The sequence below is a fragment of the Aptenodytes patagonicus genome, chromosome W (genome assembly GCF_965638725.1).
Source record: "Aptenodytes patagonicus chromosome W, bAptPat1.pri.cur, whole genome shotgun sequence".
NCBI classification, from domain to species: domain Eukaryota; kingdom Metazoa; phylum Chordata; class Aves; order Sphenisciformes; family Spheniscidae; genus Aptenodytes; species Aptenodytes patagonicus.
In genome coordinates this window covers 15,328,630-15,341,683 of record NC_134981.1, presented here as the reverse complement: position 1 = coordinate 15,341,683, position 13,054 = coordinate 15,328,630, and the positions used below count along the sequence as shown (strand labels likewise).

The 13,054-nt window shown below is 45.9% G+C and overlaps 1 protein-coding gene across 1 annotated transcript; it reads right to left on the bottom strand.

Annotated features, from left to right (window-relative positions):
* Window positions 1-5,275: 5,275 nt before the first annotated feature.
* On the bottom strand, window positions 5,276-10,698 carry LOC143172272 (molybdopterin synthase sulfur carrier subunit-like). Its single transcript, XM_076361493.1, has 3 exons — window positions 10,684-10,698; window positions 7,833-7,957; window positions 5,276-5,402 (listed from the first exon to the last, which is right to left on the bottom strand). Exons 1-3 carry the CDS (start codon window positions 10,696-10,698, stop codon window positions 5,276-5,278), a joined length of 267 nt encoding a protein of 88 aa, XP_076217608.1.
* Between the last annotated feature and the right edge of the window lie 2,356 nt (window positions 10,699-13,054).

The window sequence follows — 13,054 nt, the reverse complement described above, 5'->3', positions numbered from 1 at the left end:
CTGTACATGTTAGAGATTGGTGTTGGGTTTTGCAGTTTGCTGTGGTCTGCAGTGATTAGTGATGTTTCGCTTGTGAGGTTTGTTTTTAGAACATTGACCTTGACGTTAGTGTGGTACGTAAGAAGTTTCGCAATGAAGCCATTACTGTACCATGGATACCATTTCGTGGAGACAACTAGCAATTACAGTGACTTTTCTGAGAGTTTTTTTACGGAGGAAATACAGAATGGCAGTGTCACTACCTTCTTCTATGATGTTTCCTCCTTCATTACAGTAACTTTTCAGTATTTTGAACATCCTTGGGTAGTTAAGATACTTCCATTGGTACTTCTTTGGAATATCGTTTTGGTTTTGTCTAAAGCTGGTAAGCAATTTAAGAATATCATCCAGAGATCTGCCCCAAGGCTGAATAGTTATGAGTGGCAGGGTGTGTGGGACAAGATGGGCAAGTACCTAGGCCAATGGGCACCCCCAGTGTTTTGGAACTTCACCCCTGAGCAAGCGCAGAATCCTGAAAAGTTAGTAGAACATTTGGACAAAGTATGCTGTCACCCTGGCAACTCCAGAGAGATGCAGATCATTGCAACGTGCTGGGGCCTGGCCCATGCCTACCGAGCCCTGTTCAACACCATTCAGTGCCCTCAAAGGGAAGAGAAGGTCTCTGGATACGACGGTAAAACGACACGCACTGCGGCCACTCAGACCCTGGCGAGAGGCCCTGCGGCCACTCAGACCCCGGCGACAGGCACTGCGGCCACTCAGACCCTGGCGACACGCCCTGTGGCTGAACCAAAGAGCCAACCTGTGCCGGTATCAGTCGCCCCTGTACACAAGAAGAAATCTTAGAAGCGGAAGTTGGCTCGTTTAGTAAGGGAGGAAGAAACTTCTTCTAAAAGGGAGCCAGAGGAAGAAGTGGAAGAGGCAGACTACCCTGGAGAAGGGCCATCACGAGAACAGGAGGAGGAGGAGGGCCGGCAACTGCTCGGGGAGGAAGAAGAGGAAGAATTCATGAAAGAGGCAGTAACCACCCGATCTCTATCCCTGAGTGAGCTGCGAGATATACGAAAAGATTTCAGCTGTCGTCCAGGCGAGCATATTGTCACCTGGCTGCTCCGATGCTGGGATAATGGGGCCAGTAGCCTAGAATTAGAGGGTAGGGAAGCCAAGCAGCTGGGATCCCTTTCTAGGGAAGGGGGCATTGTCAAAGCGATTGGAAAAGGGACATGAGTCCTCAGCCTTTGGAGGCGACTCTTGTCAAGCGTGAAGGAAAGGTATCCCTTTAAGGAAGATGTCACATGTCGCCCAAGCAAGTGGATCACCATGGAGAAGGGTATCCAGTTCCTGAGAGAATTAGCTGTGCTGGAGGTGATTTATGGTGATCTGAGCAATGAACAGCTATCCAAAGATCCAGATGAAGTCAAGTGCACACGACCCATGTGGCGGAAGTTGATACGGAGCGCACCATCGTCATACGCCAATTCATTGGCAGTGATGACCTGGAAAGATGGAGAGGGACAAACAGTGGATGAATTGGCTAGTCAACTCCGGCAATACGAGGAAAGTCTCTCTTCCTCCCTCGTCTCGGCTGTGGAGAAACTGTCCCGGGAGATCCAGCAACTCAGAGAGGATAGGTCCTACTCCTCACCTGTATGGACCAATACCTCGGCTATTAGGAGTCAGCGTTCTTTTGCTCAAGAGAGAGAATATAAAGGGTACACACCACGGGGCACCCTATGGTTTTACCTGCGTGACCACGGAGAGGACATGAGGAAGTGGGATGGAAAACCTACCTCAGCCCTAGGGGCACGGGTACGTGAATTGCAAGGGAAAACAATCACAGAAAGAGGTTCTTCCAGGAAAATTGCTGCTCCAGTTTCCAGCGGGCAGTTCCCCAGAGAGAGTAGAAGGGCTGGTCTTACTCCTGATCTTAATGAAGAAACATCTGACTTGTATGTACAAGAAGTGAGAAACGAATACTGTGATGAGGATTAGAGGGGCCCTGCCACCAGCCAGGGGGAGGAAAGGGACAACCGAGTTTACTGGACTGTGTGGATTCGATGGCCTGGCACATCAGACCCACAGGAATATAAGGCTCTAGTAGACACCGGTGCACAGTGTACCCTAATGCCATCAAGCTATAGAGGGGCAGAACCCATCTGTATTTCTGGGGTGATGGGGGGATCCCAACAGCTAACTGTATTGGAAGCCGAAGTAAGTCTAACTGGGAATGGGTGGCAGAAGCACCCCATTGTGACTGGCCCAGAGGCTCCGTGCATCCTTGGCATAGACTCCCTCAGGAGAGGGTATTTCAAGGACCCAAAAGGGTACCGGAGGGCTTTTGGTATAGCTGCCTTGGAGATGGAGGAAAATAAACAGCTGTCCACCTTGCCTGGTCTCTCGGAGGACCCCTCTGTTGTGGGGCTGCTGAAGGTCGAAGACCAACAGGTGCCAATCGCTACCACCACGGTGCACCAGCGGCAATATTGCACCAACCGAGACTCCCTGATTCCCATTCATGAGCTGTTTCGTCGACTGGAGAGCCAAGGAGTGATCAGCAAGACTCGCTCACCCTTTAACAGTCCCATATGGCCAGTGCGGAAGTCTAATGGAGAGTGGAGACTAACAGTAGACTATCGTGGCCTAAATGAAGTCACGCCACCGCTGAGTGCTGCTGTGCCAGACATGCTAGAACTTCAATACGAATTGGAGTCAAAGGCAGCCAAGTGGTATGCCACAATTGATATTGCTAATGCGTTTTTCTCAATCCCTTTGGCAGCAGAGTGCAGGCCACAATTTGCTTTCACTTGGAGGGGCGTCCAGTACACCTGGAACCGACTGCCCCAGGGGTGGAAACACAGCCCCACCATTTGCCATGGACTGATCCAGACTGCACTGGAACAGGGTGAGGCTCCAGATCACCTGCAATACATTGATGACATCATCGTGTGGGGCAACACAGCAGGAGAAGTTTTTGAAAAAGGGAAGGAAATAGTCCAAATCCTGCTGAAAGCCGGTTTTGCCATAAAACAAAGTAAGGTCAAGGGACCTGCACAGGAGATCCAGTTTTTAGGAATAAAATGGCAAGATGGACGTCCTCAGATCCCAATGGATGTGATCAACAAAATAACAGCCATGTCTCCACCAACTAGCAAAAAGGAAACACAAGCTTTCTTAGGCACTGTGGGTTTTTGGGGAATGCATATTCCAAATTACAGTCTGACCGTAAACCCTCTCTATCAAGTGACCCGAAAGAAGAACGATTTCAAATGGGGCCCTATTGGACACTATTGCGCAGGTTATCCATGAATGTGAAACATGTGCTGCGATCAAGCAAGCCAAGCGGTTAAAGCCTCTCTGCTATGGAGGATGATGGCTGAAATATCAATATGGGGAGGCCTGGCAGATCGATTATATCACACTCCCACAAACCCGCCAAGGCAAGCGCCACGTGCTTACAATGGTGGAGGCAACCACCGGATGGCTGGAAACATATCCCGTGCCCCATGCCACTGCCCGGAACACTATCCTGGACCTTGAAAAGCAAGTCCTATGGCGACATGGCACCCCAGAAAGAATTGAGTCAGACAACGGGACTCATTTCGAAACAACCTCATAGACCCCTGGGCCAAAGAGCACGGCATTGAGTGGGTGTATCACATCCCCTGTCATGCACCAGTCTCCGGGAAAATTGACTGATACGATGGACTGTTAAAGATTACACTGAGAGCAATGGGTGCTGGTATGTTCAAACATTAGGATACACGTTTAGCAAAGGCCACCCGGTTAGTCAACACTAGGGGATCTGCCAATCGAGCTGGCCCTGCCCAGTCAAAACTTTTACGTACTGTAGATGGGAATAAAGTCCCTGTAGTGCACGTAAAAAATATGTTGGGGAAGACAGTCTGGGTTATTCCTGCCTCGGGCAAAGGCAAACCCATCCGTGGGATTGCTTTTGCTCAAGGACCTGGGTGCACTTGGTGGATAATGTGGAAGGATGGGGAAGTCCGATGTGTACCTCAAGGGGATTTGATTTTGGGTGAGAATAGCCAATGATCTGAATTATATGATGTTAAGTACTACATAATATCATATGCCATACTAATGATATTACAATAAGAATCACCCAGACTAATGAAGAATAACTTCAGTGAAACCAAGCAAAGCACAGTGATGATGGTACCAGAACTGACTTCAACATGAAACAATCCAACACCACATACCATCTCCATCTTTCCTGCCCTGGAAGATCATTGCGACAGATGGAGCCCAGAGTCATGGACTAAATGAACTCACCGAACATTTTAGAGGGATGGCCCATAGACTAAGGGAATGATATCTGTGTGTGTGTATATATATATATATTAAAAGAAACCCAGGAAAAGGGGTGGTGATTAATGAAAATGTACTGGAAAATATAAGACTTGAGCATGACGCAGATGGTATAGAATAAGGGATGGATATTGTCCCGGTTTCGGCAGGGATAGAGTTAATTTCCTTCCTAGTAGCTTGTACAGTGCTGTGTTTTGGATTTAGGATGAGAACAAAGTTGATGATAACCCACCGATGTTTTAGTTGTTGCTAGGTAATGCTTATACTAGCCAAGGACTTTTCAGCTTCCCATGCTCTACCGACTGAGAAGGCTGGAGGTGCACAAGAAGCTGGGAGGGGGCACAGCCAAACTGGCCAAGGAAACATTCCATACCATGTGACGTCATGCTCAGTACATAAACTGGGGAAAGCTGGCCGGGGGGGGCCGCTGCTCGGGGACTGGCTGGGCATCGGTTGGCGGGTGGTGAGCAATTGCACTGTGCATCACTTGCTTTGTGTATTATTATTATTATTATTATTACATTATTATTATTATTACTTTATTTCAATTATTAAACTGTTTTTATCTCAACCCACGAGTTTTTCTCAGTTGTGCTCTTCCAATTCTCTCCCCCATCCCACTGGGGGAGTGGGGGGAGTGAGCGAGCGGCTGTGTGGTGCTCAGTTGCCAACTGAGGTTAAACCACGATAGTGTTAATCATTTATTGGTGCACCAGTTTATAGTTTTTGGTCAGCACAATGGTTATCTCCAGCAGGAAACGCAAGTTATGCTCTCTCAAAAGAGTACCGGGGGTGGAGGGAAAGAATTGCAATCACATCTCTGAACGTAAACAAAAAAAAGATTACAGGAAGATTATACATAATCCATGAGACATTTTAGCACAGGATGACACTCCATAGGAAACTAAGCAAGAAGTGATACCTACTTAACAGAGCTTGGACAGATTCAGCCTCCACTAATTGGTGGGATGATGGCAACCTTGTCTCTGGGCTGCAGGACCAGGAACTGGTCTCCAAGAAGCATATACACCTGCTGAACAGCAAAAACCACTTGATCCCAGATGACAACAAGCCTGAGGGGGATTGGCAGGAGCACAAATAGGTTTCTAAACAGAGTGTTTGCGTTTAACCATGAGATTTCATTAAACAACTAACTGGTGCACAGTCTAGGGCAGCTGAGGTAAATACCACTGAGACTTACGCAACTCTGCTTCCAATATACTTTCAAAAATATGACAAACACCCACCTCCTACTCTTGGATTTTCTTGTTGAGGCTAAGGAGAAACCAACTTGGTGTAATTTTCAGAAGTCAGGAATTGGATTTGTCGTAGGCCTTTATAAACTGCATCAGAAGCAACCAATGTATACCAGACCCACTTTAAAAGCTTCTAACCAAGAAGCAGGTAACTCAAGAGGATACCAACTATCCGATTTGAGATTAGAAGGAAACGTTCCCCTGATTAAGTCTGGCTGGAATGGACAGCAATTTTCTTACACAGCAAGAAGTGTTGTGGGATGCTGTTTGTGAGACCTCATGAAGATTTGGTGGTCAAAGGCTTGCTCGTCGTGTAACCTCACAGTTTATGAGGCTTTGGGTCGTTTGTACTTAACAGGTCTGAAATTTGCTATTGATAAGGAGTGGCAACAGAGCTAAGAGAGCAGATATGTTTTTCTGGCAGACCTATATATTTTTTGGTCTTCACATCTGTGAGATGTTGTGAGAGTCCACAGCTCTGGATACCACAAGGCAGGGAGTCGCTTTCATGACTAAGTGCAATCACACAGTGAGTATAAGGGCAACACCAGTAAGATAAGCAGAAAAAGAATGCCAACATTTTACTTTAGAAGATGCAGGCGTGATAACTGTTATTGTTCAAGACTACAAAATCTGGCACAGACAGCGGAGAGCTGTATTGCCTAGAAACAAGCAAGCATGCCAAAAGGGTACAAGTAAAAATCATCTTATTTCCTACCAGCCAGATAGACAAAAGCAGGCAAGGCACAGGCTGAGCAAAACACAGTAGCACTGACTCAGAGGGCAGACTGAAGGGAGGGACTGTATGAAAGTAAAGCAAGCGACTGAGGAAATGAGCGCAACTATGGACCTGAAGTGCCCATTAGAAGGATGGTTTATAATTAATGTTACTTGCAAGTTAATTCATTGGGGAAAATGGGTGGAACAGAAGAGCATTGTCAAGTACGCTCAAGCTGCAGTTTGAATATCCATTAGCAATGTGAATAGAAGTCTGTGGTCAGTGCCCTACAATTATGTTGAGTTTTTCCAGAAAAGCTAGGAACAGAAGCATTTTCCAAGGCGGCTGCTATGAAGTAACTGCACATACAATATGTACTGCTCCAAGTCATCATTCATAAAAGGACATAGTTGACAAACTATGGCAAAGTAACCAAAGGTGCTGCTGCTTCTGACACCGAATAATAGGCTGCAAAGTAAAATACACTCATTCCTTACTGCCTCCTCCCCCAAAACACACTTGGTCTCATTCTGTGTGAGGAAAAGGACCCTGGTCTAACATTTGGTTAGAGCTTCTCATTTGGAAACAACTGCCATTGCTAAATAGTTGGGTTTTTTCATAGCCTTTGAGAGTAGATCTAATAAAGAAGGATGGTGCCTAAAGGAAGACTTTGGCACCAAAGTGCCAAAGGCCTAAATCCTGAGGACCTCAATCTCTGTTATGCTTTACTTTTTTTTTTCTTTTTTTTTCAAACGGTGTTGCACCTTTGTCCATCAGACTCATTCTTGACAAGACTGAGCACATTCCCTCACCTGAGGGGGACCTTCTGCTGACACCCCCAAAGAGCACCAGTGTTGCAGGGGTCCTTTCAGTGCACACCTAGCACACTCTCAGGACCAGACCCAATAAAACGCAACCAACAACGCTTTTTTTTTCAAAGCAGAGGAGGTTGAAAGTGGCTGAGCCTATTTCCTATGTAAGGGTTGAGTGGCTGGAAACCCATGGCAGGGCTTCAGTTCCCTTCTTGGCCTGCCTTCCAGAGGGTGCCATAAGCTCAGACTAATGGCTAACAGTACAGTTAAAGATAAGTGATCAAAAACACCTGCACGTTATCATGAATTTCTTATTTATTGCCCTGGCTGTGCTAGATCCCTTCTTGAGACATCTCACGTTCTCCACAGGTACTAACACAGCTCAGGTGTTCTGTTTTCACATGCAGCGGAGTTACCACACTGTGGCCCTCCTGGACGATGGGCCACATGTCTTAAACTACCCCTCATGCCCAACTTTTGGGTACGTTTAATGGACCTAGTCTTTCCTAGCATATACATAAAGCTATAGCATTTGCAATTGGCCAAAACACAAAATGCTTGCTGCAGGTTACAAGAACAAGGTACCTTCACTGTTTTTATGGTACCAAAGTACCAATACATGTTCCAGCTCAACTATAAACGCTGAATTTTTATTTCTTTACAAAAAAAAAAAAAATGTTAAACTTTGTGCACCTCAGCAGTAACTTTCCCAAATACCTTGGATGAATCTTAACAATCTCCTCCCAGAGCTGCAGAGAAGTGACCTGCTGTGGCACCAAGAGGTTCTCAGAGCGCAGCCCCGCCAGCTCCGCTCTCCTGGTGAAATACTGCACGACGACCTGCTCGAGGAACAAACGCCGTTCAGGGGAGCAGGGGCCCACTGAATAAAAAACGCTATTGCACATTAACTTCTCCGAAAATAATAAAATAAACGAAACCAAACCAGCGTGAGAAAAAGCTTTCCCTGGCTTTTTTTTTATGCCTACAAGCTCTGTCACGTTCTTCATGCTCTGGTTGTCAGAAAGAGAGCCGGGGGAGGGGGGTGTAAGCGCGGATCCGTGCCTCGCTCCAGCCGTCCAGGCCTCGCCCGCCGTGCCCGCACGGCGCTTCTGCCCGCCGACCGCCAGCACCCCACCGAGGAGAGGGACTGAGGGAGCCCTGCCACACCCCCCCCCAAGACCCGCCTCGCCTCTAACCGGAGCCCGCTCCCCACGGGCGCCGCCGGGCCGGGAACAGCGGCACCTACCTGGCAGCGCATGGAGCCGCGGTCCCCAGGCGGGCTGCCCTCTGCCGCGGGCTCCCGGCGGCGCCTGCGCCCGGACGAGAAGCCTCGGGCCTGGACCGCCCCCTGCGGCCTGGGCCGGGAGCGCGGCATAGCCCCGCTCCGGGACTGTCAGGCCTGACTGGGCCGGGCCGGGACGGGCCTAGCAGTGTGGCGCAGCCCTGCGCGTGAAACCAGGTGTTAAGCACGGGTGGATAACGGAGGCGCGAGACGGCCCTCGGAGGTGGTAGGGGAGCAGGGGAGCATGGAGTCGGAGACCGTGGCTTTGCCCCCCAGACAGCCTGTAATTTTGGGAACACCACCTTAAAAGGTAGATTTTCAAATAGGCTCAGTCCCTGCAATGGATGGGGATTGCAAATGATTGCAGACGTTATGCGTCCACTGCCTTGCATACACTATACATCCACCACACATACACATAATAGGTATGCATAACATGTAAAAGCCAAAGATCCATCAAAATGCTGATACAGGATTTCTGGAGTAAGTCCCCTTTTAGTGCAGAGATTGCCATGGCATGATCTCACCTGTCTTCCCGTGGACAACTGTACGCCTTCAGCAATTGCCTGCATGGAAAAATAGCACCATGGAAGAATGCTAGCTAACTTCATGCAGTTTGGCACTGGGGAGAAGAGGAAAGCGGTGTGGGGTATGTGACAGGTGCTGCAGAGACACCCACAGCAATTGTTCAGCGGGACACAACTGTGCCCTGAAACCATGTCGTCATGGGTGGCCAGGGTTATTTCTGTGCTGTTTACCAGGCAACACTTGTAACCTCACAACAGCAAAACAGTAGCTCCTCCTGTCACACTAACCAGAGGGAACTCTGGAATCATTATCAGCAACATGGAGTTTGTGGTATGTAAATGAGCACTTGTGATTCGGGCAGGTAGTCAGGTAGAAAACATCCATCCTAGCTAGATGCAACACTGTCAGCAAAAAAAAAAAATGCCCTCAAAAGAAGAACTGCTATCCAATCATTTCAAAGTTGAGAAGGGAACCAGACCATTCTATGTAATAATTCTTGCCTCTGAGATACAAAGATGGGAACAACGGCACAGTTTTCTACTGTGCAATGAAAATTAAAGTGATAAAGTTTTTCAAAAAATGTGCAATAGAAATACAATTACTTCCATGGAGCATGTATTTTGTACCAGTTATCCAGTATACCATGTCTTAATCCTCTGCTGCGAGGAACCAAATGAGTTATTTTTTAAAACTGTATTCTTTTGTTTGTGAATGATTAACTACTGTTACAAATTGAACTCTCCTCAAGACAGCATGTGTCAAGTGAATAAAATGATTGTGGGTTTTTTTTTTTCTCTGGGCTGTGTAATTTTGGATCTATAACTCTTAAATTAAATAGATCACTTTGACAAGGTGCGTATGACCCAGCCAGTAGCTAGCAAGTGGCTGGCACATTTTTCCGGTGCAAAAGATGTGCCACAGGTATCTGTCCTTAGAGTCAAGTGGGTGAGTGCTGGACTTAGCTGGAGCAAATTAGCCTCTCAGCCCAGAAAACAGTGAGCTCTCAAAGATTTATCCCTAGATTTAGGGTTGAATTTAGAGTTAGGTCCACTATGGAATAAGGAGAGAAGAGTTACTGCCAGAGTTTCTGGATTTTCTTTATTTGAGCTCCAACTAATGACTCACCTAAGCCAATTCTTGAGTATTTTTCAAAGGATGGGTCAGTCTTCAGCCCTGTGTTGTGTGACTTAGTTAAAGGCAGAATTTGGGCCTAGAAGGCACAGGAATAGAGTAGGATTTTTGACTCTGATACTCAATTAACTGTGTTCTAGAACTGATAAAAAGAGGTTAAAAGTTCTTAAGAAACCAAAGCAGGAATTAAGCTTGTATGCTCTTCTGTCCTTCCTTTGTAAAGCACCTAGCACAGGGAGATATGGAACGCCTGCAGATAAATAATACAGTGTTAGTTTATATTCCCAGATTAAATTGTTGGCCCTCTAATTATCATAACGTGTAAGAATTTGAAACATTGCACAAGGTAAGAAGCATTTCACAGTATGGATTTGCTGAAGCCAATGCAATTCCACAGGAGTTAAATCTGATCTGTGGGTGGCTGATGAAAATAAAACCAACCTCTTACCCACCAGTTCAGAATTTGAGTTGAGGTAGAAACTTGTCATATCAGATTACACATTGCAGCTACTCTACCTATCAATTCTTTATAATCATTGTAGCTGCTTTGCTCAGCTTAAAAATTGAAGTTTTGCTGAAGTTTTTACAGTGTTTCAGATCAGTATCTTTATCTACTTCTGGAAGTGCACACAGCACAATCATGATAGGTATGGTGGGTTGACCCTGGCTGGACGCCAGGTGCCCACCAAAGCTGCTCTATCACTCCCTTCCTCAGCTGGACAGGGGAGAGAAAATATAACGAAAGGCTCATGGGTCGAGATAAGGACGGGGAGAGATCACTCACCAATTACCATCACATGCAAAACAGACTCAACTCGGGGAAATTAATTTAATTTATTACCAATCAAAATCAGAGTAGGATAATGAGAAATAAAAACTAAATCTTAAAACACCTTCCCCCCACCCCTCCCTTCTTCCCGGGCTTAACTTTCAACGTTCATCACACGTTGTTTCTACCACTCCTTCCTTCAGGAACAGACTGCTCCAGCATGGGTCCCCCACGGGGTCACAAGTCCTGCCAGCAAACCTGCTCCAGCGCGGGCTTCCCATGGGGTCACAACGTCCTTCAGGGCACATCCACCTGCTCTGACGTGGGGTCCTCCACGGGCTGCAGGTGGATATCTGCTCCACCGTGGACCTCCATGGGCTGCAGGGGGACAGCCTGCCTCACCATGGTCTTCACCACAGGCTGCAGGGGAATCTCTGCTCCGACGCCTGGAGCACCTCCTCCCCCTCCTTCTTCGCTGACCTTGGTGCCTGCAGAGTTGTTTCTCTCTCATATTCTCACTCCTTTCTCTCCAGCTGCAATTGCACAGGTTTTTTTCCCCCTTTCTTAAATATGTTATCCCAGAGGCGCTATCACTGTCGCTGATTGGCTCAGCCTTGGCCAGCAGCGGGTCCGTCTTGGAGCCGGCTGGCATTGGCTCTATCGGACATAGGGGAAGCTTCTAGCAGCTTCTCACAGAAGCCACCCCTGTAGCCCCCCCACTACCAAAACCTGGCCACGCAAATCCAATACAATAGGATATCCTGCAAATGGCAATCTAGCTTAGTTTTAGATTCTGATTGTATCGCATGGTTAATTCTTTCAATATCAGTGAAAGTATTCCAGGTTTTTTGCCTTCAATCTTTTCTTTACACTTTAGACATAAAGGTTATATAGTTGATTCTGTAGAATGCTGGACTTGTATTTAAACATCCTGATCAATTCTACACCTAAAGTTTAGCAGTTTTGAGTAATAGGGTCAAAAGTGCATACACTTTTATAAGCACTCCAAAGAGACAGTGGCACAAGATGTTCTTCACAGGTATATCCTATTGCAGGCAATTAGACACTAGGGGTAGATCTGCATTGACCCTAGCTGGGGGGTTGGCTGCAGCTTGCAACATGCCATGTTCCCATACCTACCTCCTTGCCATCTATGTAGGAGCCTTGCTGACAGTCTGCAGATGATCATCATCATACAGTCAATATATAAAACTGAATCAGTATTCTTATTGGAAGTGTAAGTCTGTTTCGCACATTTCCAGAAAAACATGGCTAGATCCTGACTCATAATGTCTTCCATTGAGGTTGATCAAACTGGAATTATTTCCACCAGCCTATATGCACTGTGCATATTCAACTCTTCTCTGTGCTGTTTGACAACTGGAATGCTTTCTTTGTAAATAAGAAATGCAGTTTTTCAAGAAAGATTATATTCTGTTGAAATTTTTCCAAACCCTGGAAAAAAGTTGTGATTAGTTCTGAAAGCCAGTCACTTGATAACTTTTGCTTTTTAATATGAATCAATAGTTTTTGTGAGGGAGATAGATTGTGGCTGTGCAGTTAAGAATGAGTTGAGTTTTGTACTTCAAATTTACATTAAGAGCCATGCTATATCCTGACATATAACTAGGAAATTCTGCTTGCACCTAAGTAATATGGGATTGCCCCCACTGCAAGCAAATAATGAAAGCCTATCTTAAATAAAGTGTCCAAATTCTGTATGCAAAACCAAGACACTAAAGTTCCTATGGCTTTGTTTCAACTAAAAGTTTCATTTTCTTTTATATATAACAGCGCGCACATACACGAGGGCACCAGCTGACATCTTATTCTCAGACCAATGTGTAATCTGTTTGTGAAATGAACATGTCAATCAATGGTCACTCCATCCTTATACTTACAGAGCTAGAGTAAAGATTGAACTGTTAAATGTTCCCAAATTTTGTTTTATTCTTAGGGCAGCAATATTTTGACTTTATATTCACTCTATATTCAACAGAAATCTTTTAATCACATAGAGATGTGATTAATGTTAAGTTTTGATGTGATTGATGTTAAGTTTTTTAAAGAAATAAAATTAAAACCCTTTTTTTTAACCTGGCTGCATAATGGAATGTAAGTGAGATTTCATTAAAATCAGTAAAGTTTATTATTTCTTAGCTTTGAAAGGAGAACAAAAATCCCAAGTTTTTAGCTTCATTTTTATTAAATCCACAGAAATATGCAGAC

Coding starts and splice junctions, on each gene's coding strand:
- LOC143172272 (XM_076361493.1), bottom strand. Junction 5,403..7,832: donor ATTGTTAAGATTCATCCAAG/GTATTTGGGAAA, acceptor AATCCCCCTCAG/GCTTGTTGTCATCTGGGATC.